Consider the following 24,039-nt stretch of genomic DNA (forward strand, 5'->3'; position numbering starts at 1 on the left):
CCAGTGAGCGTGGAAGTGTGGTCTGCTGCAAGCGGGCAGCAGGAGCGGGGCTGTCAGCATAAGCTTGTAGATGGTATTTTAAACTCGATGCGCTCTGAAACTACGGGGCGGCCGAGGAAAAAAAAGACACATGCGTTAATCGCGTTAAAATAATTAGTGGCATTCATTTTTTTGTGCGTTAACGCGTTATTAGCGCGTTAACTTGACAGCCCTAGTTTTCAACCATATAAAACTGAAACTTGGAACAGTGTTTGACATTTATACTTGATAAACGACTCAATTAAGCGATTAAGAGCCAAAACGATTGCCGATTAGTCATTTTTCAGGCAGAAATGCCAACGAGTCTCTCGACCAAGCTTTTCAAATGAGGGTTGGCTGTTTTTCTTCCTTTAATATCTGGGGGTCAAACAAAACAAGACATTTGAAGACATCCCCTTTTGCTATGGAATTGTAATCGGCATTTATTCACTGTTCACTGACATTTCTTAGAACTAAGGCTTACTAAATCTAATCAGATTATTTAATTAAATTATCTAATCAATGAATCCATCTATCTTAATTTCATAAAAGGATCCTTTTGTCTGAAAAAGCCTTGAAATGTAAAGTTACAGTTATATAAAAGAGAGAACAGAAGCAAATCCTCACATTCTATTTGAGTTGGAACCAGCAACATGTTTGACATTGTTTCTCGTAAAGTGACATGAACATATCAACATTTTCCTTCTTTATGAATTAATCAACTTATTGTTCCAGTGCCAGCCTTTCCTCTCTCTCTCTCTCTTTCTATTGCAATATTACGTTATAGCTGAGGACCCTTCAGGCTAATAATAACAATGTATCACAAATGTTACTCAACCTATTCTTTGGAGTGCGGACACTTAGCCTGGAAGTGAGTCCTGCTCTAATTGCTTAAGGCAAGTGACAAGCATGTTATGGCTCCTATTCAAAATCGGATACCTCTCATCTGGTGTGATAGCTCTTGAAGAGACCTGGTGCAACGACAAGCACTTTGATGTCAAGAAAGTTGTCTTAAATGTATCAGGAATATTTAAAAATTGCCTATTAACCCATCTGACATGATGGTGGGGTTGAGGGGGGGTGTTCAAACAACTTGAGGCTTCACTTCTTGAACTTAGATTTTTGGATATGAGTTCAAACGCTTCAGTTATTCAGAGGGCACTTTATTCATTAGTGAAAGGCATTACTCACTCCTTCTGGAGCATCACACCATCTGCTGCCCCTCTTTAACCCTTCCTTTTATTTTATTAGGCTGTAAACATTCATTTCATTATGGTGTCTGCCTGCATGTTTAAACCTAAATTAGTTTGATTACGCTTCTTAGTGATTGCTAGTGCTTTTAATTAAATAGCCTACAAAGGGTTTAAAAGGGTTTAAAGGGGGAGTGCTACCCTCTGTGTGCAACTGTGCATTAAAAACACCAGTAAACCATAAACAGTTCAAGCTGTTTTCAAGGCTAAACCCAAAAAGCAAAAAGAAATGTTGTGAGTCTAGTTGTACAATAAAATCCCAAGAATACACACAAATATATCTAATGTAATATGTGTTATTCTCTTGGTAAAGGTTTGATGTATCAGTTCTTTAGAAACACTGTTAAACAAGATCAGCCTAGGATAAAAAAAAAAACGACAGGCGAGTGACTGCCATACTGAATGGCAGTCCCCTTTTAGAGATGAATGTATTGCAAGTTAAATGTCTTGTTATGTATTACTACAACTACACAGATAGTCATGTGTGCTTTAATATTTCTGACAATGATAGAACTCTTTTTTATTCCTACCTGAAAAGAAACCTCATTGTGGCACAGTTGAGAAATGGTATTAGCTCCCATTAGTGTCCGCTTCTGACAGCGAAGAATCTGTCTTGTAGACTTTAAACCCAGAGTCTTGGTCGGGTTAATGTCAGCTCTTCCTGGAACATGAAAATGAAGTCATGTTCAGAATGTGAGGCCCTGAGTTGCTTTAGGAAGGGTTAATGGATAAGTATGAAGCTTTGAAACTGCGCCTTGTTAATGGCCTAATGTTGCCTTTAATGGTAACAACGTTAATGGGAGTTGTTGGTGGATGTTTATAGTTAGGACGTGAGCCCTCCTATGGTCCGCCCAAGACCACCCACAAGCCCCTCACAACTACTTCTCCCCTCGGGTGCCTTGGCCTGCGCCCTTTAAATATATAATTCAGGATATAATGGACGAGATCTCTGAGTGCACTTACCACCTGATCACTCCCGCAGCAGACTGCTGTCTTAAGAGCAGTCCACGCACTCGTGATGCTCATCTGCTGACGCAATTTATGACATTTTTAAAGAGGGTTTTACTAATGCTCGTGTGGTCGAGTGTAAAGCGAGGAACATTACAAAGACTAATGATCGCGCCACAAGATCAATTTCTAGGAAACCTCATGGCAAGTCATTTAGAGTGATAATCACCCTTCTTGTAATGCGCTTTTATCTTTCTCATCTGTCTCGCTCAGAAAAGTAATGGAACAAAATTACCCGTCATACTGCCAATAATGTGCAGAGGCATACATACGATCCCACAGATAGTCTATATAAAAAGGTGTGTGTGTCCCTTCTAATTGAATACCTATGCTCTTAAGCCTTATCGTAACATGTATTTATCCCGTTAATTCTAGTACCAACAAAAGCTTTTCCCCAAGTAGCGGATTCAGTGCTTTGCTGGAGCTTTGCAGAACAATTTAAGCCCAATCAAAGCTGAATTGTCTGCTTTGATTGGGCTGTCAGCATCTTGAGAGTGAGACATTGATTTAAGGGAACTTGAACATCATTTATTAAAAACACTTGGCAATTGTTCCTTTTTTAAATCCCATATTAAAATCACTTGCTAATCAAAGGGGAAAATGCAAGTACTTCTTGAATCTTATTCTGTAATCTATAAATTGTTGCTGTGTCTCCCACCCTGCTTCAAAGCTTGAATGTCAGTCAATGTCAGAAATTCGGATGGCACATATATTCCCTGTGTTGTTAAAAGTAAGAGAGGATATCTACAATGGAGGGGCTAATGGGAAATAGCTTTTGCCAATCTACCTGACAGCCAGAGGTCTGTTTTCTTCTCTTATTACCTTGGAGTCAAACAAAGACATCATGTTGAGATATTTCTACTGAAGCCTCGAGGATATTTAATGGAAACTTGACTATCTAACACATCACCGGGAAATATCCATTTAGATGCCAGTCCCTTAGAATAACATAGTTATCCGACTACTTCAGAAAAAGTGAATGTAGACATAAGGTGATAAGTTACTCAGACAGGGTCCTTAATGGACCAGAATGCAATGCAGTCACAAGTCATCCTGTGTTTTGAGATGCAGAGCAGGACTCACTGCTACCTTTGGGCTTATTATTCTAGTGCTATTATTCTCCTCACCTACACACCAATAACCCACAGCTGAAACAAATATGTGTGTCTGTCCTCAGGGGATATCAGCAGGTATTCTGGGAATACACATTAAGATGTGATATAACACATGTACTGGTTACTCTCCTAAATTAACTCCTATAATCCAATCCTGCAAAATGAAAAATACTCGGATAAAAATGGTGTTTGAAAACTTGGTGTAAAAATCTTGGACCAAATAAGCAACAATCAAATAAAAGTTTCTCCTGATTTCTAATGAATCATTTTCCAAATAGCCCCAAGACTGAGTTAACTTAGCCCGACTATATTGTTTCCATGTAAAACCCCATCTGTCATACTAAGAAGCTGAATACAAAATATGTTTTGAGGGCTTTTAAAACCTGCATTGAACATCACAGATTTATGATATGAAAGATTTATCTTCAACAACATAACATTTCTTTAGGGAAGATGCCATCAATTACACAAGTGGTTTAAAACACCCGAAGGCTTAAACTAATCTTTTCCTCCTTCTTGAGCCCTCCTCTCTTTCTTTGTCCTCTCGCCTCGATCCCCGACGAGGGGCGGAAGCAGCAACCTGATCCCTCAGCGGCAGGTCTGCACAGGTACTGAGGGCCGTCATGGAGACGAGTCTGAAATCAGAGAAAATGGAGCCAGCACTTTCAGTTACGAGGCAACAAAGGGAACCCGACAGGTGCAACTGCAGGCGATGCATTAGCCCTGTTCCCGCCTGCTGTCGTCTGGAGGTGTCTTTGACCACACATGATGCAGCAAATGAACATTGTTTTTTTGCCTGAGGGGGAAAAAGCTATCTATGTGTCTCAAAATAATTTGAACTAGAAGTGTATTGTATATCTAGTGAGAAGAGAGTGTAAAGCAAATTAGGTTATTCATTGCTCGGTACTTTAAAGTATAAAGGTGCATGATTAAGGATCATTGAACATTTCTAATCTTTGCTACTGCACTCTTTTGTAAACCTGGTAGATACACATTTTGCTTTTTTTTCCTTCTGAATAACATGCAGCATTAACATGTGGTTTTGTTTGCCTAGCATAAACTCTTGTTGTTTCACGGTGGCCTGAAAATGTGTCCACGCTGCTGGGGTGAGGGAGAGGAGCCATTATGCTTAATAGACTCAGACTAATAATACTGTGCGTGTATACTCTGCATAATTCTCCATTTGATGTCCATTCTCCTTCTTAGCACCACACAGGAGGGTTTCGCCCTGAGGTGACAAACATGACTCTGCTTCGTGTACGCTTTGAACATTTGCAGGCTTTTAATTTTTATCATAATGCATTTTTTTCTACAAACAAGAATGTCAAAATCACAGTATAAAATAATTATCTGATGCATATCTGATACAAAAAGTAGCAATCAGCATTTGTGCATAAAAAATATATATAAATCAATGATTTATTGTGGACCCAAAGAAAAGGCCAAATGTATTTATATTATATAGTGTGATAACTGAACAACTTTTCTGTTATCTGAATGTTGGAAGTGGATTCATTGAAGTTGTCAAGCCTTGAAAGAGAAATCTTGTCTAAGTGTTGCACAGAGAACACCATCTAACTTAATAAGTGCAAGAAAGAAATTGGTCTGCTGGCTATACATCAATTCAACGTTATATACATGTGAGAAATATCGCAAACTCTTTTCCATCATAAACTAATAAATGTGTTAGATTTTTGTCACAGTTTCTCAAACTTATAGATAAGAATCTGCAGTTGTTATTAAAAACAAAGAGACTAGTCAGGCCTAGTTCAGCTGGACTGCAGATCGCGCCTGTGAGTAACGTTGTAGAAAATGAAACCTTTGTCCTAAGTGTTTCTGTCCATAAAGGGACCTCCTTTTCAGAGTGTTGCCCTCTAAAAGACCTTTACTCCTTCTGGAGGTCAGAGGGGTGCAGGGGGACATCTTTAGGGTGGTGGGTAGCTTTTTGTGCCCTGAAACAGATGGTGTGGCAGAAAATGAGGCTTTGGAAATGGCTTGAAATCTCCATGTCACACACTGTGCAGTTCATTTCACACAATGTGGCTTTTGTCTACCCCAAAGTACTTATAAAAACTCATGCCTGCTGCGTACTTCTGCAAAATCGATGAATTTGGGGAAACTAGTCAATATCAACACTGGAATACTTTTTTCAATTCTTCAGCAACAACTTTAAAAATGGAAAAATCAATGCATTCATTTATTTAATAATTATTATTGTTATTTTGTTAGCACTTTTAAAGGTGCTCAAAGACGCTTTACAGATATAGTGAAAAGAAAAGAAAAGAAAGGAACAACAAATAAATATATAGTTAAAGTTAAAGTCAAATAATACAAACACACAACACATTAAAAGCCAGATTGAAGAGGTGAGTTTTTGTGAGTTTATAGAGTTAATATTTATAGATTTATAATTTATAGAGTTAATTTATAGAGCAAAAATACAAAACTGTCTGGCCACAATTTCAGATGTGAGAATTTGCTGGTTTTCTTTGTCAAATAGTGTGAGGTTAAGATAAGATAATAAGTGATTTAATGATCCCAATTTGGGACATTTTGGGTTGGTGATAGTAGGGCTGCACGATTTTGGGGAACAATCTAATTGCGATTTTTCTGACAAATATTGCGATTGCGATTCGAATTGCGATATTTATTTTTAAGCGACTCAACGGAAGTTTATTGTAAATTGCGGCCATAACTCCGGCTAGGAAGGTTGTATCAACGTACTCCCGTCTCTAGCACCCCCGCAGCCCGAGCTACGAGTGAAAGAACTAAACTTACATGAAACTTCCGTTGGGTTGCTTTAAAGTCAAGCTTCAGTTTAAGATTCACCCTGTAATAGAAACATGTGATGGAGCATTACTAACCTGACTCAGTCTGCGGCCACACGAGGACAAAAACGGCTAAATGCATAGGATTAACGCAAACGCAATCGCAAACAAGCTTCCGTCCACGCAATAGTTATCCGGATAGTGTCTGTCCACACGAGACCGCTCCGTTTAGCTGGAGAAGCTGCAGTACATATGCAGGAGCCTGTAGGTGGTGCTGTAACTTCCTCCACAAAAGCAGCGAAGAAGCATGGTTGTCATGGTTGCCCTTCTGTTTATTCTCCGCGGTGGGGGCTTAGGGAACCGGGCAGAGTTTTTCGCCAGTCAACATGTATTAAAGTTTAAATCTTCCGGACAAAATTATAAAAGTGCCAGTCAAAGGTCTTCTTTGTTATTTATTGAGCTTTAAAACAAATAAATAACGACTCTATATAATATAATAATAAAATACACGGAGCCTCTCTTTTTCCCTCCCTCTCTTCGGACAGCGTCAGTGTCTGTCTCATGCAGCAGCTGATCCAGTAATGAGTGACCCGGCCGACAGTAAAAATAAACATATTTATAACTAGTTTAGGGAGTTTGAGAGGTAATTAAAATAGCTAAGGATGATGATCTGACTTGAAGTGTGTGTTTTGCTGCAGCGGGAGGAGCTGCAGGTGAGCAGAGCTGCGTGTCTCCGTCCTGTCAGATTAGACTTCACTCGCGTTTAGGTCCATATCGAGAGAAAGATAAATAATCTGAATTCAGTGTACAGTTTACTTTGACGCGGGGGTGAGCAGCAGAGGCGGGGCTATTGCCTCATCATTATCAGAAAATTATCGTATAGGGCGTACACACGGAGCCGTTGGACCCCCCAGAGCGTTGCGTATGCCGTTCTATCCACCTTGGGACCCGTTATCGTTTCCTCATTCGTTTAGTGGCGTATTCGGTCGTCCTCGTGTGGCCGAACGGTCTATATGACACTAAACAGTAACGCAAACGACCGTTTTCGTCCTCGTGTGGCCGCAGCCTCAGATTTCACCAAACCATCTAGGAGAGCTCCATTGGAAGCCATTTGGAAAAAGCAGGCACTTTCAAAAATACTTGGCAGGTGATTGGTTCAATCTGTCTATCACCTTCTATAATGGGCCACTTCTGATTGATTAACAATGGCTGGTACATGTGGAGCACAGCACTTCTGATTGGTGTGGATGACTGACACACAAGAAAAAAAAAAAGGCTTTACGATTTGATAATCGCATCATTACAAATCGCGATTTCGATTTAAAATCGATTAATCGTTCAGCCCTAGGTGATAGTCAGATAATGTGTTTGGGTTGTTTGAAGAAGTCACCTTGGCATATACATAAATTAGCTATTTCCTTAATTTCTTCGAGATGTATTACTTCATAATTATTTATTGCAGCAACTTGGAAGACAGCCCAATGAGTACCTTTATACATTTGTAACAACAATATATTAATGCAATCCATTCAAAACATTTTTAGTTATTTTTTAAGTCAGGAGCAAAGAAGTTGACATTGTAAACAATGCATCCTACCCATAAAAGCTTCTACCATCCTATTTTCATAGCTACAAACAGAGCTGAACGTACATTCAAATGTGTCCTGCATGCTTCAAAATGGAGAGTTTCTCAGCTGTTGACATTAGTGTTTTTTGTCAACCATCTCTCCTGTAAAAAATACAAACTGATGTCCTTAGTTCTACACCGTAACGACACTGACAGGCAATTACAGTAGAAAGAAAAAAGCTAAATTATAGAGCTTGACATTCGGAATGGTGCCTCCATGGTTCAGCCTGCTGCAGAGAGAGACTGTGTAAAAGGGATGTTGTGCAAGTGTGCTGCCAGTTATCCATCAGTGACATGATTACTACCCTTCCCCTCGACAGAGAGAGACAGACAGTGATAGTGAGGAAGTAGCTTCGTTTATGTTAAAAAAAAATCCCTCTTTGGTCTGGAACACTTCCTCCTAAGTTTGTACTGTAACTGAATTCAAATACAGTCATATGCTTTTCATAGTAGTCTGTAACATAAGAGTTATGTCTTCAAAACAGCAGCTTATAGAACTCATTGAATACTAAATGGCTAAAAGGATGCTCTTGGGAACCTGGTGGTAGACGGAAGGATTTCCCAAAACATTTCCGCATCTTTCTACATGACAGCGGTTCCTCTATTTCTTTCTTGACGGCTAGTAATGAGTTATAGAGCCTATTACATCTTTGATCCCTTCTCGTTTCAGCACTTGTTACATTATTAAAGAAAAGACAAGGACGAGTAGCAGAATGTCATGGGAGGTTAGCTTTTCTTTGATTTCTCGCTCCTGAGACAAGCGCTGTTCACTATAAGAATCTCGCCTTTCCTTAAGTATTATTGATCTAGCTGAAGTGGTTCTGTCTGCCCCCTCGCCGCTGAAGCACTTCTGAAGCAAGGCTATTTGCCATCAAGTCTTTGTGGACATGCGCCATGGTATCTCCTCTCACAGCACAATCTTCATTTTAGGCACTTAATAAGTTTCGGCCTACGTTTACTTTCAATTGAAATGACTTGCCTACACACTCAGACACACACACAGACACACAAATAGGGGGCGTAAGGTAGAAAAACAGGGATATAGAGACCTGTGTGGGGAGGTAGCTGATTTCCCTGGCGAGCTTAAATCGGAGCTGTCGTCACCTGTCTCTTCGCCGGGATAAAGGCGCCTTAATCAGGAACATGAAAGTGTCTCCTGTGGTGTCGCCTCCTGTCTCTGTCACTCGCCTGTCGTTTGCTTGATTTACCATCGCCAGAGTATTAGCTAATATCCTGTATCCAGTGTAAGAACTCTGCTTTATAAATACCAAGAAATTCACATCCATGCTGGTGTGCCAAGTTCTGGTTTCAGTGGAATAAAGTGCCAATAAAGGATTTGTAAAGACACAGATGTAGCACATTAGAATAAAGTGATGCTTAACCCCAATCTGCTGCTGCTGAGATTATTTTTTTAAATGGCGCAATACTTCACCACAACACAGGTTATGCATATGATTGCAGAATGGGGCAATAGTTTGTTGCTTGAAGCATTTTTGTTTCCATTAGTAATATGTGTAGTGTCGATCAATCCCATTTAAACGTGCTTTGGTTTAACGCACGTAAAAAGGCTGTGTGGGGAGCCAAAGAGGCGTAATTCATTGACCGGAATCCCCCGCAAATTCTTATCATTGATATTCAGATAGCTGATGGGTTTTAAGATTATTGAGTCTCAGATACCCCTGCTTTGAACATGGTTTTATACAAGGGCATTTTACACAGCACTACTCCAACGTTAAGTTATATTATAATGAATATTGACAGACTCTAAATGACCTCGTCTTTGAAAGATCTTCGGCAAACAAAAATCATGTGTAGGCTCATATAATACATATAATACCTAATATATTTCCTTATCTGTTGTAATCAATAACAATGGTTTACATCGCCTCAATGCTTTTCTACAATATTGTTTTTTAATAAGGTTAGAAAAGGAAAAAGACACAATGCACTTGTTATTTTAAATAATAATACGTAGAGCAATGTAGACATAGAATAAGGCCAAACACAACAAAGCACACGGTTTAGTTAGACTCCCTGTAACCATTTCTCTCATCACATAGACAACTGTGAAGTGATAATACTTCCGTATGCATTGCGGGCCTCCATGTGATTGCAAACGTGAAGTCACACTGTTCACCTACTTTTGTGGCGAAGGATTACCTTATCTCAGTAACCAGCAGGAGCTTTTGTCTTCTGCAACTCCACCAGTGTGATTAGTTCTCATTGTGTAACAGTGTAATCTGTGCAGATAAAGCCTTTTCCTTAATACAGACTCTTCTAAAGTTCTCAGAGAGGCTGAACACAGTTGTATTTGAATATTCAAAAAGGCTCATTTGAATTTGAAATTGAAGGAGTCTATTTTACAGGAAGTGCGATAACCTTTCTGGCTCTGCAGTTTGTGCAGTGTAACATGAATATAACTCACTCTTTTGACTTAACAATTGAAAGATTGGGAAGACCAAGTTGTGCAGGACTCTTTCCTGAGAGAACACCCGGAAAACAAACAAGGACAAATGTGATTCATAACAAGATTCTGAACACATTATATTATGCTGGCACATACGTATACCCAATCTAGATACTGACAGATTATTGTTGCCACTGTAACACTAAATATGAAATGCAGCATGATATCATAGGACTTGACACATATACAAAACGTGTGCCCAGGTCCTGCACAGAGAGCTCATTAACTCCATCCTCCTAATAGATTCATCATGTCTTCATTTCCTGTTTTCCACCTAGTGTGTGCACTCTTCACTGCCTAAAGGCTTAAGCCCATTCAAACACAAGAGTCTGTTCTATTAAAAGCAATGTACATCAGAAAGATAAACCAAGGCAGTGTAGGACAGCTACATGGGCATGCTGTGTTCGCACCAGCAATCTGCATTTCTATTTCAGGTGGATCGGACAGAGGTGTACAAATCTGGATGGGAGAAAGACTCTTAATAGGCTTTCAAATCATTTAAATGTAGGTTTAAGGTGTGGCAAATCATGAATAATTGGAGGAATCCGTCATTTTAATTGCACTGCAGTTGACAGGTGACAGAGCTGTACCCTGTTTTTGGTGAAGAATTCCTGGTACAACTGTCATCTGTTGAAATGTGCCGAGCATTTTTTGTCCGTGTTGTCACTATTAAACATCCCCGAGCCTTTTTGAAGTGCATGGATAGTGTCTCTGGGGGTGATGGGCTTTCGGTATCTGTTTTTTTGTGTGTGTGTGGGTTACAATGCTTTGATATTCACAGATAGAGCTTTAAGATCTTATTCTAGTAGTCATCACCAAACAGTGGACCACATACATTTTTATATCCATTTTGTTCTCCGTGTGTTTATTGTTTCCTGGTAAATAAATAAATGCTGATATTTTTGCATCCAGCAATCTACCTAGTTTTATAGAGGTGTTATAGTTTATTAGGAAACCTATACAAATGTTATTAAGTTCAATATATTTGTTTAAATTAACACTTTTTGTAAAGAAATGAAATATATCGCACATTACTTGAGTATGTGCAAGAGCAGACAGTTAGTGTTAGCTATTGTGGCTGTTGAATAAATAGGTTAAAATTTGAGAAAATAATCTATTTTTGCCGTGCGTTGAATGAGAATGAAAAGAAAAGGTAGCAAAACATGACCTGCAAAACATCCCATTATTAAATTGTCTGTTAGGCATCTTCACTGACAGGCTTTACTGACTCTGGCTAGCTCAGCGTTAGACTACATTTAGTTTTGAAGCTGACGGCTCATAAAGATGAGTGACAAGTGTCGGGAGTGAACTTGTTCAGCTGAGTGGCAGGAGGACGGCATTAACAGCAGACTGTGTTGACTGGAGGGAAACTTTGAGTCAACACAGACATGGTTGTGTATCTTTAGTAAAGTAATGCTGCATAAAAGTACATAAGCATTTGATGAATTTGTTTAATCGTCTTTATGTGAAAATGACACTCGACAAGAGGGGGTTTATCGTGACGGGAACATAACAGCCGGAGCAGGACGCAGGAGATGCTTGTGCTCATCCTTAAATCACAAGCAACTGTGCAAATATGCCTTCAGGGTCCCAGTTGTTACTCTGTCCCAATGTAGACAATGGTAACCATAGCAAAAGTATCTACTTTCATTCAAAGGGATTCAAATGAGTATCACGCACAAAGCAAATGAATTAACCGCCCCATCTTTGCTCCACTTTGAGGAAAGGTCTGCTGAGTTAAGAGGGAAAGTGAGACTAAACCTTCAGTTGCATTGCAGTCTTACTTGTTGTAGTCTTTTTGTTGTGCAAACATTATTTGTCCGACAGATGGAAGTTGGTTTGGCCACTGCTTTGTTTTCTCACACTTTACTGACTGGCTGATGAGCTGTTTTGGGTTTTAGCTGTCAGATCCTCGTCTCCACGAACCCACTCGTGCGTGCAACACACGGAGGTGAATGTGAATACCAAAAACTGAGCAGCACCTCATTTTCAGTCGTGCCATGGCAGCCGCTTCTTCCCCAGAGCCCTCTGGCTCTAACCCTCATTGCAGCCCATTGAGACACCTCATCCCATCTCCCCTCTCAAGCACTTAGTCTCCATGGCGATGTTTGAGGTTTTCTTTTTTTACCAAGGGAGTTGTTATTAGCAGAACTGTATAGAAACTGCTGTTCTCAGTGTATTTAGCTGAGCACTAAGTGGTATTGGTGTAGGCCAGTCAAATATGATTAGAAAGATGGGACTTTGAAGCCCTCACAATAATAACAAATTTGACTTTTCATTCAAAAACTGTCATGCTATGTTGGAGCTGACCAGATTAACCCTGTTAAAAAAACTACACTGAACAAAAATATAAACGCAACACTTTTGTTATTGCAAATATTGTTCAAAAATCTGAAAAAATCTGTGATAGTGAGCACTTCTCCTTTGCCGAGATAATCCATCCCACCTCACAGGTGTGGCATATCAAGATGCTGATTAGACAGCATGATTATTGCACAGGTGTGCCTTAGGCTGGCCACAATAAAAGGCCACTCTGAAACGTGCATTTTTGCTTTATTGGGGGGGTCTGGGGGGGTCCGAAAACCAGGCAGTATCTGGTGTGAGGGGTAGGGTTAGGGTTAGGGTAATGTTGTGAATCGAGTGGCCTGTGTTCGTCGTCCATTACATACGCCTGCCCATACCATAACCCCACCATCATCATGGGCCACTCGATTCACAACATTACCCTAACCCTACCCCTAACCCTACCCCTCACACCATATACTGCCTGGTTTTCGGACCCCCCCAGACCCCCCCAATAAAGCAAAACTGCATGTTTCAGAGTGGCCTTTTATTGTGGCCAGCCTAAGTTACACCTGTGCAATAATCATGCTGTCTAATCAGCATCGTGATATGCCACACCTGCGAGGTGGGATGGATTATCTCGGCAAAGGAGAAGTGCTCACTATCACAGATTTTTTCAGATTTGTGAACAATATTTGAGAGAAATGGTTATTTTGTGTATATAGAAAATGTTTTAGATCTTTGAGTTCATCTCATGAAAAATGGGAGCAAAAACAAAAGTGTTGCGTTTATATTTTTGTTCAGTGTAATTGAAAATTGTGTCTCTGCTTTTCTCTTTCGCAGTCAGCGGTTTGGTGACGGTTATCGGCCTGTATGGGGAAACACTGGAAATCCCGTGCAACTATGGAGTAGTGAATGCAGAGGAGGACGTCATGATCACTAAATGGAAATATGTAAGTCACAGTGGAGGTCAATAGATTCAAAATGGTGGAGTCCGTCTGACACCCACTTATCATGTCTGAACCACGCCCAGTCTGAGTGCACATGCAGTGCCAAGCATCTGTCTCTTCATAATAAAATGCATGAATCGGGGCAAACACTGTGTGCTTTTAATTTGAAATGGATGCCAGTGCCATATGTGACAGATATGTAACAAGTGCACTCTGCTTTTCTCTCCAGGACAAAGGAGAGGGTCTTTCAGGAGACCTGCTGGTCAAGTGGAAAGACCACAATGTCTCCATCATGACCACTGATGAATACAGGGACCGTGTTAGCATGGCTGCAAAATCCAGCCTGCTTCTGTCTGCCGCCAAGCTGAGTGACCAACGCACTTTCACCTGCATGGTGGTGGCTGGTGTGGACATCACAGAATATCCAGTTAATGTGGTGATTCAGAGTGAGTACAAGCTTCTATCGTCTTAAATAACTTTTTCTTCTTTTGGATTTCTTTGGTAGAGGTGTTTAATAACTGACTGCAGCATACAAATAACTCCCCACTCTTTTTTATGAATTGCAGAGACGCCAGAAGGCCTGGAGATTTCTGACAAAGCGGAGGAACTAGAAATTGGCAAACTTACAAAGGTGGGTTTTTAATGATAAACATTGCTTATACATACATTATTTTAAGCATCAAGGGAAATCCCGCACTTGAGCAAAGGTATCTTGAGGCATAGCTGAGGCCATGTTACTACAGTAATGAGTTATTTGAAGTGATTCTCATGAATTAGTAAAGAGCAGAATCCCCCTTACTGCAATTAAAATACCCAGAGGATCTGAGTGGCTTTAGAAGAACTCGGGCATTTCATGGTCTGTTGCGCAGAAATAACTAAGTCCTCAAATGCCGGAAGGGTGCTACAAAAAGCTAACTTGCTCAGATGTTTAGTCACTTAAAGAGATGCAGATTTATTTGACATGCTTTAAACAGTGATTGTTTTTCAATATGTGTGTGCAGGTATTCGCTATGATTTAAAGGTGTTATTTGTGTACCTTAGCTCGCAAAGTGTGTTGCCAAGGACTCCAATCCAGCGGCAGAAATCACATGGCTGAAAAACAACACAACTCTGAAAGCTGATGGAAAAGGTGTGTATTCTTCATTCTGTTGGAAGATTATAATTAGTAATAGCAACAAAACAACTCTTTAGGGTTTGAGTTGACATTAAGAAATATTACATACACAGATGTATTTATTCTCTCTGACTGAAACAGTTACTGTACATTGTTCTTCAGTGCTGCCAAGTGAGAATGCCGCGATTTGGTCTCTACACCATTGTTTCCTTGTTAGAGTTTTGAGACAAAGTTGTTCGTTTTCTGTCTAGGGATTTCCATCCAGGCCTCGGTGCTGGTGAACGATGTGACTGGCCTTTCGACCACCTCCTCCGTACTTGAGTACTCTGCGCAGAAGGAAGACACGGACGCCGTGTTCACCTGCAGCACCAAGAACACTCTGGCCGCAGGGATCGTGTCATCTCCAGTAACGTTCAGTATCACCTGTGAGTCCCCGAGGCCACGCAAACAACCCGCCCTGAAAACACTTGCTAAACTGTTCAAGCTGCTATAACACAAAATCCTGCTGAGAGTTAGATGAGAAGAACAATACCTTTCTGATGTCAGCACAGTAAAGATAACGCTACAGCCAGTTAGCTTAGCTTTTAGCATTAAGACTTGGGACAGAGGGAAACAACTAGCCTGGCATGTCCAAATATTATTTGTATACATTGAATAAATACTTGTTAATTGGTGATTTGCTATAGATTTGCTAGGAGGTGAATTGTTTAACTTTGCGCAGAGCCAGCCTGGATGTTTCTAGGCTTTTTGCTGAGCTAAGCTGTCGATCGCAATATAATTATATCTAATGGAGAAGATATTAGAGTGGTATCGATCCTCCCATCTGCAAGCTAGCAACTACAATTATGTAATCATCATATTTCTAAAGAAGATACTACTAAGACAACCGAAATATGGCACATGCATCTCGTGCTTGACCATCACCCTGGGTATTTTGGTAGCCATCTAAATGCTGATGAAGGTTAGACATTTCAAATTCTATTTCAAGTTTTAAAAAAAGAAACAGACCATTGTAGATTTCAAGCCAGTGGGTTGTGACTGAATGCAGTCCAATTTCTTTTTTTACAAAAAAAACATACAAGGCTGATTTAAAAAAATAATTCTGTGCTTTTTCTTTCCCCTTTTCACTTTTGAATTGGGAAACAGTGGTTATTTTTTCAATTATGAACCTTGATTATTTAACAGGGTATGATTATTTTAACTGTGATGTGATTTTCTCATATTTGTATTACATTTTTTGGAGTAAAAGATAAGAATAACGGCTATTGAATAGCCTGACTTTAATTTTAAGTCAAGTTTTTCAACATCACACAACATCTCGCTGGGCTTTTCAGGACTACATGAGCAGCAGCTCCTGACCCGCAAGCTCATTACAAAGACCAATACAGACTATTTTTAGTGGAAACAGGCTGTTATTTTTCAGACTATATTAATAGTTTTTATGTCATTCTTTCCTACTGGTACAACAAAGAAGAAAACAGTAACGATAACTTTCATGGTGACAGCATTTTTTTTAAATCAGCATTAAATATTCATGCTACCTGCTAAGTGCAGACTTTAAATTCAAATGTATCACTGTCGTAACACTTTCTCACAAGAAGTGTGAAGAGTCTTGCCTCTGCTGAAGCAGAAAGCTACAGCTCTCTGTAGTGTGATGACACAGTGTGTCTCTGAAGTCAGCTGTTAGGGGAACATGCTCATTAAGTAGCCCTCTGACTTTCCATCTCCTACTTTCTGCCCAGACTCCACAGAGAACCTCATCCTTCAGGTCACTGGTCAGGACTCTCTGGTGGAAGGAGACAGTATGACCCTGAAGTGTGTTGCTGATGGAAACCCAGCTCCAACCGCTTTTAACTTCCACCTTAAGGTACGGGTGCTTATCAATATCTCATTGAGGAACTCAGAGATGTCTTCCATTCATGCTTAATGTGTTATTGTTTTTTCAATGAGGCTAATCTCCCGCCATTGTATGTCTTTGAAGGGAGAGATGGTGAAAGTGGAAAACGCTGATTCTTACACCATCACTGATGTCTCTCGCAACACCACTGGTGAATACAAATGCTCTCTCGTTGATGACCCAACAATGGAAGCATCCAAGGCAATCACAGTGAACTGTAAGGGACCAAAACATGGTGTAGTATGCAGTTTGGCCACAAGCCAGCATGATTGTCAGCACATTTACCTTTCCCGCATGTAATTTTCTTTATAGCTATGTTTATTGCTAGATGAAAGAAAGTCCTACTGTTTTTTTTCCTTTTGTTTCGTGAAGGAAAGTGCCTCTAATAAGCTGCATCTGCAGGGCATTGAGCCAAGTGCAGGGTTGTGTGGTTAACGACAGGAATGTTTCAACCCTTGTCAGGCCTCTGAACCATCTATTCACAACCCTCTCCTCTCTTGTTAGACCTAGACATCAACTTAATCCCCTCTGGAAATATCGTCAAGAGTGCCGGTGAAGCATTGCATCCAAATCTCAAGATTGATTCCTCCGGAGACACAAAGGTCTCCTGGACAAAGGTAAAAGCAATCTTTTATACAACAAAGCCTGAATCAAGTAGGAAAAGTGTGTGGTTGTTATTGACGGTCCTTCCTTTTCATTTGATACAGGACAATGTTAAATTGGACAAAGAGCCCAAGTTTGCCAAGCTGACTTTTGCTGATTCTGGCCACTATGAGTGTGAGGTGACGCTTGGGCTCCTCAACCAAAAAGCCTCTCTTGAGCTGACTGTTGAAGGTAAGAACTCAGAGATTTTTAGGATATATTATTAGTAGCTTGTTGTTCAGAGTTAGATTAGAGAAGATGTATACCACTTTTGCCTCAAAGCAGCAGGTAAGATTTTCTCAGTTTGAATACTGAAAACAAGGGGATAAGCAAGCCTTGGTTTGGGCTCAGGTAACATAATCAGCCTAAAAACATAGCCTAAATAACTTGGTATATCCTGATGTTTAAACATTCAGACAACCCAAAGTGTAATTGGTAAACTGAGGTACTTACTGCTAGGTACATTTTGTTACTTTTGGACAGAGCCACTCTTTCCAATCCTTATGCTAAGCTACGCTAACCAACTGCTGGCCATAGCGTAATACCTACCATACAGAACTAAGAGTAGTATCAATCTTCTGATCCAGGAAAGCAATTAAGCGTATTTTCCAAAATGTCAAACTATCCCTCATCAGACAACTCTGTGTCTGTTCTTGAATGAAATGCAACCATTCACGCCACACGTGCACTCATTCAGATGTATCTGAAGGGTTACGTCCTGTTGCAGGTGTTCCGGTGATCACAGAGCTGACCAAAAAGCGTGGCGAAGACGGCACACATGAAGAACTGATTTGTAAGGCTGAAGGTTCTCCAAAGCCAGCTGTTTCCTGGAGCATCAATGGCACCCTGGTATGCACACACACCCACACACACCACACACACACACACACACACACACACACACACACACACACACACACATACACACATATACTCTTGCGACATTATCCTTTATCATGTAACAATAAAAAAAAATCCTGTTAAAAATCAAATACGGGTATGTGAAACCATTTCAAGATTTCACGCAATAGCATAATATTATGTCCATAAATATGTCCTGAATGTCACGATTAAAAGACCGCCTCCAATGACAAATTACGTTTTTAAGAGATCCTTCAGCAGGCAGCAATGTTTCTGTCGGTCACTCTTTGAATGAAAAATCAATACTGGTTGTTAAAGAAATCCATCTTCTGTCCTTGGTCCTCCTGTACAGTGACTGCAGCAGTTAGGCAGCAGTGTCTAAGTATGGTTCATAAAGTATTCAAGGCATATTGTAGATGATTTCTATGTGCAGCACGCAATATCTGGCTTCATCTGGATCTACACAGGTACAACGTTTTTGATTAATTAAAGTGTTATTTTAGGTGTTAGGTACATCACACAACTTCTTAACGAAATACTTTTTCTTCCACTGAAATCTACTAATGGCTCCTTTAGCAGAGAAGACAAACCACTGAGATGCTTATAGTTGTTTCAATTTAATGGCATTTTCATCAAAACAAACCTATGAATGTCACCCGCAGAGATGTGAAGGTGTGACTCTGTTTAAGCTTATGATAAAAGATCTGAGACTTTTCAGTGTCTGAGACAGTTCATGCCTTGCCGTGCCACTGAGTGACTTCTCCCTCCCTGTTGTGTGCAGAGCAGTTTGCAGTGTTAGTATTTTCCCCGGCTACCACACTTATCTACTCCAAACATTTCTAGACGGGTGAGCTCAGTGTTTCGAAAGAGAACATTTCTTTATTTTCTCTGAGGCTGAAACCCAGTGTTTCGCTACAGACTGTCACAAAGACAATGGCTTCCAATTGGACATTTATTTTCTCTTTTGTCTCAGTGGTGTACCTGTGTGCACTGATAGCGGAACTGCTCAATGAAGCATTTTAAATTCCATGTGAATCTGAGGGTGTGTGTAGGATGGTTAGACTATTGTTCAGCTCTTTCAGTCAATGTCTAATCTCCAAACTTAAACCTGTGTGTCATTATGAATCAACTCCACAACCCTTTTCACTAAAGGACAACTACAATTCAGTCAAAGTTTATGTTTTTGTTCTCTCGTCCCATCCTAATTCCCAAAAGATAGCAATGAAAAGGAATGAACACAGGCTCATTAATTGCCAAAATGTCCACATCTTCCTGTACTGTACACGTAGAAGACCCTGAAATAGGGTGTTGGCAGTTTGTCTTTGTGTCTGGGGCTTTCCCCTGAGACTCAAGTGTCTATCCCAGAGGCACACATGCGGTGTCTTTGTCATGGAAAGGCTGAGTCACATATCAATCCAACGTTGCCCCCTAGTGTTACAAAAAAACACATGTTTAGAAATCCAACGTATACTAATGTGTTTTTCCCCTTACCATTCAGATTGATGAGAGTCCCTTTGTCAATGGAAAGATAACACAAAAGATCAGAGTGGTGCCTACTGAGAATCTGACTGTCTCTTGTACGGTGTCCAATGAACTTGGTGTGGCTACCAAAACTATAAATGTGTCATCCAGTAAGTACAACGTGGTAGTACAGTCCACTCGCCTCTCTCCGCTTTTTGCTCTAAACTAACTCAGTGATCTTCCTTTTGTAGATGTTTTTCTAAAATGCTAACTCACTCTTTCTGTCTGCATGTTGACTTTACATTATTGTTCAAATGTTTTAACTACTATAATTTAGCAGGTATGTACAGTTAGATTTATTTCTATAAAAAAAAAAATGTTATGAACTGACATAAAGCTTTCTGATATATTTACTTGATGTTACCTACAGTAATACACCATTTTAGTCCATACCAGGCAAAAATAAGAAGTACATGTTTAAGAAGACACCCATACAGCGTTAATTCATCATGTAGACATTTGTATTTCATATTTTATTCTTGAGTAAAGAACTTACTTCTCTCACATCATCACTGTAACAATCTTATTCATGCATGCATGTACCACTTTGTACCCACTGTTTTCTCAAAGCCTGCAGTTTTAAAATCATTCTTTGCTGTCTCTTGCTTACTCATTCCTGCGTGTTTGAGATAGCATTTCACCTCTCTTTTCCCCTTCACTGCGTGGTGTATATGTTGGGATGCTGGACTTTATCTGTTCCCTCTCTGGAACTGTAGTACTTGCATGCAAAAGTAGAATAGAAGTAGAGTGATTCAACTTTTCTGGACTTCGAGTTTGCTTTCATTTTTTAAAATTTTGATTTGCAGTTAATTTGATTTCATATCTGATTTCAGTAATTGAGGAGGTGAGAATGGATAAAAAAGGTAAGTTGTAGCAGTCTTCTTGCTTGTAAGAATCGGTGGAAGGTGGGTTAGTTAAAGACTATGGGGAAATAAAATGTTGCGCACTGAAAGATTAAATATTTGTAAACTCGCCTTAGGCTCTACAACTGAATCTGAAACTGAAATCATCTTTGGACACTTTTTTCGGTCATTAATAAAACACACAGATGAAGGAAGGAGTGGAGCTACCAGCATCCTGACAACATGTCAACATTGTCCATAATCCCGTTGGCTGATGAAATTAATCACTAACTAAGAATGTCTGTCATTAACATTTAAGTCAATGAGTCATAACCATACGCAGTGCGGATGTGACCATTCATCAATGCATTTATTGCACATAATGACTCTTTTCCTCCCTGTATAAGTATGCAGTTAGGCTGGAGTTTCATACTGAGTGAATGTTTCTCCCAGATCTCTCATGTTCCTGTTTTGTCTTACAGCTCAAACAGATGAGAATGACCAAACCAAGTTGGTGGTTGGAGTTGTTGTCGCCCTCATCGTCGCCACTCTAGTTTTAGGCCTGGCCTACTTGGTCTACGTGAAGAAATTCAAGTAAGTAGTCAACATTGACCTTTCAACAAAATGATTATGCTGTTACGTAATGATCCTAGCTTTTCTAAAGGTGCATTATTATTTTATTTAGGTGCATGGTTAAATTGTCTTTTTACAAATGTTATTCAGTGTATTTTAGCAGCTATAGATGTATACATTTGAGACGTATTATTGCAGCAGAAAACAATTAAGCAAATAAACAGATATCGATTGTCCCTTTCCGTTACTCTTCTACACCAAGTTCCCACCAAATATACATGGAGTGCACACTATAAATGTTGATTTGTTTGCATCTATTCCTTTAATTGAATTAATGAACAACAATTAACCACAGTGAATCAGCTTTGAACTTTCGGTCTAGGCACAGTTGTCTGTTTTATCCACTTAGTAATCAACCATGCATTTGCCAAATGAAGGCGTTTAGCTCTTGATTGATCATGAACTTGTAGCTTGCTATTTTAAGTAAATAATCGAAGTGCAGGAATATGCGTAGCTTCCATTAAGTGCTAGTGGACATAAGATATTATTCTGTCCATGTGAAGTCCACACAATAATACCATATAGTGTTTGGGTTTCTTGCAAATACCTATAGAGGAAAGGCTTGTCAGCATGTCAGGTAACAATGTTTTATGTTAAACAGGCAAGGAAGCTGGAAGACTGGGGAAAAGGAGAACGGCTCTTCTGAGGAGGAGAAAAAACTGGAGGAGAAAGTGGAGGAGAACAGCCAAAAAGCTGAGGTGTAAAAGAAATGGCAACCATCCTGTGGGAATGTGAAAGGTAAAAACATGTTTCCATCACTTTCCCCAAATAATGAATGCATAAATAATGAAATAAATACAAACACAGTCATTCTTGTTTAAATAACATTATTGTATTTGTTTTTTATTCTAGTGAGAACATGGAACTTTTGCACATTCCTCATCACCTCCTTATTTGGGGGGGGGGGGAAACAACGACTGTACATTGGGATGAAAACAATTTGGATTTGGTATCAGGGAGCATTTGACAAAAATTACATATCCAACCCCCCCCCCCCACAATCCACCTTAGCTCCTCACCCCTCCTATCCTAAAAAAAAGATGAATGGATACTGTATGTGATATACATAACTTGTCTGCACTACTGATACATGTGTAAACTTGTCTACTCTTAGGATTCATGTTTGTTAGAATGGAATTTGGGGGAAAAGAAGTTTGGGTTTTGTTAGTTGATGCAAGTAGAATAACTACTAGCCCAGTTGCCTTTGCTGTAAGGATGTGTAGGCCTGAATTAGTCTGACTCTTTGGCCCTTGGAGACATAGCAGGGACAGAGGGACACCATTGCTTCTTAGTTGCACGCCATCACAGTCAAAAGCCCTCTGCCTTCAACATCACTGTAGTATATCTGTTTATTTGTGCATTGATTTCAGTTTGTTCATTCAGGTATAAAAAAAATGTTGAAATAGAGATGAAATTCCTGAAAGGGCTTTGGGTATATTATACTCTGCATTAGTTATAGATGGTAATATGATTTACATGTTGCAGGACGTAAGCGATGTGCCACAGAGTTCTTTGGCATCACCTGATTTGTTGGTTTGGGTTTTTGATTGTGTGCAAAGTAACCAGGGGAAAAACAAACAAAACTCAGCTCATTTCTGCCTGTTTCTTTTTTCAAAAGGACTGTACATTCAACATAACCACTGTATACCACAAACGGGTAGATTATTGACAGAATGTATAGCATAACTCGCCTCATATAACTGGCTATCATTTGGCTGTACAGATTGTTTTACATAAAGCCATTGTTCGTTTTCATGCAAGAAGAAGTCCTTGAGCCTGTAGCAGGGAAAGGATGTTTTAGGCAGAAGGCTGTAAGTGGATTAATATGTGTGTGCTTCACCAGTGTTGAAGTATGATTGTAGCTCTGGGATCATTTGTAAGGGAGCACACAAAGAAGACAAGGTGTTTGTGTCAAAGTAGCCGCCATTATATGTTTGCCTTCTTTTGAAAATCTACCTGTAACTGCTTCAGTTTGTCATGTGCACTCTGGTTCATGTTTTCATGTCAGAGTTGTGTAGAATACAATGGAATATGCGCAGCTGTACATGTCACAAAATTGGTCCCTTCAGGAGCATTTACTAAATTTGAAACTGTATCAAACCCAGGATGTAATTGTGAAGTATGTGAATTTATTTTCTTTTTGCTATTTATATTGTACAAGATGACATTTCCTGGTAGGCAAATTCAATAATTGTCACATAATTCATAACTTGGATTGAAACCGTTGTTAAGTTGCTTGCAGGCTTTACAAACATGTAATTAAGTTGTGAGTCGTCAGTAGGTTGCCCAAGGTCTGCTTGAATAATAGATTCAGCATGTGATCATCTCAGACCTCCAATTAGCTGTTTGTTGCCTACCATGTGTACAACCATCAAATTGGAAGAATGACCAAAGAAAGTGAACATTGCCATGCAAGTATTGTAAATACCTGATGTTTGTTTTTGTACTTTTGTTTAAAATAAAGTGTACATTTGAAAAAATGATGTCCACTGAATATTAATTTTGATGTTACATTTTCCTGTTTTGAAATAAAGAGCAACATGGAACAGTTTTTCCCTTTTATATATGCTAAATGTATGTGAAAATTACACAAATAATATATAATGACTGAACATGACAGAGCAGTAAAAGAGTTGCAAATAGTGGTAGAAGATGTTTTAACAAAAGGGCAACATACAGTATACTTCTGTAGTGAAGACTCATTTCACATCTCTTGGCACAAAACTGAGACAAGTTAAAAATATGATTTTGCATTACATCTATTACTGCATCATATTATGTGTTTACAATCTCATAAAAGCAGTCACTTTCCAGAGAGGTAGTGTGTGTAACGACATAGCAGCGGTGTAAAGTAACTAAGTAGATTTACGTAGTAAGTACTGTACTTATTTGAGATGCTTGTACTTTACTTGAGTATTTAAATATATGCTACTTTGTACTTCTATACAATTCAGAGGTAAATAGTATACTTTTACTCCACTACATTTATTTAATACCTTTAGTTACTTTACAGGTATGGATTAATAATGTGAAATATAATCAA

General features: G+C 39.5%; 1 protein-coding gene across 2 annotated transcripts in view; it reads left to right on the top strand.

The window, feature by feature from the left end:
* LOC117456880 (CD166 antigen homolog) overlaps window positions 1-23,515 on the top strand; it is a 37,494-nt gene extending 13,979 nt beyond the window's left edge. The window contains exons 2-16 of one of the 2 annotated variants that reach the window (XM_034096731.2): window positions 13,380-13,489; window positions 13,716-13,932; window positions 14,053-14,117; window positions 14,528-14,615; window positions 14,852-15,025; window positions 16,343-16,467; window positions 16,582-16,714; window positions 17,002-17,114; window positions 17,205-17,331; window positions 17,867-17,988; window positions 19,499-19,631; window positions 20,355-20,384; window positions 20,846-20,957; window positions 21,598-21,734; window positions 21,849-23,515. In XM_034096731.2, the coding sequence (XP_033952622.1) occupies window positions 13,380-13,489; window positions 13,716-13,932; window positions 14,053-14,117; window positions 14,528-14,615; window positions 14,852-15,025; window positions 16,343-16,467; window positions 16,582-16,714; window positions 17,002-17,114; window positions 17,205-17,331; window positions 17,867-17,988; window positions 19,499-19,631; window positions 20,355-20,384; window positions 20,846-20,957; window positions 21,598-21,700 (1,652 nt within the window). In that variant the 3' untranslated portion in view covers window positions 21,701-21,734; window positions 21,849-23,515. The remainder of the gene's footprint in view (window positions 1-13,379; window positions 13,490-13,715; window positions 13,933-14,052; window positions 14,118-14,527; window positions 14,616-14,851; window positions 15,026-16,342; window positions 16,468-16,581; window positions 16,715-17,001; window positions 17,115-17,204; window positions 17,332-17,866; window positions 17,989-19,498; window positions 19,632-20,354; window positions 20,385-20,845; window positions 20,958-21,597; window positions 21,735-21,848) is intronic. The other variant, XM_034096732.1, reaches the window with a different exon arrangement.
* Window positions 23,516-24,039: the final 524 nt, after the last annotated feature.

Source organism: Pseudochaenichthys georgianus, chromosome 13 (assembly GCF_902827115.2).
Source record: "Pseudochaenichthys georgianus chromosome 13, fPseGeo1.2, whole genome shotgun sequence".
In the NCBI taxonomy this organism is placed as follows: Eukaryota; Metazoa; Chordata; class Actinopteri; order Perciformes; family Channichthyidae; genus Pseudochaenichthys; species Pseudochaenichthys georgianus.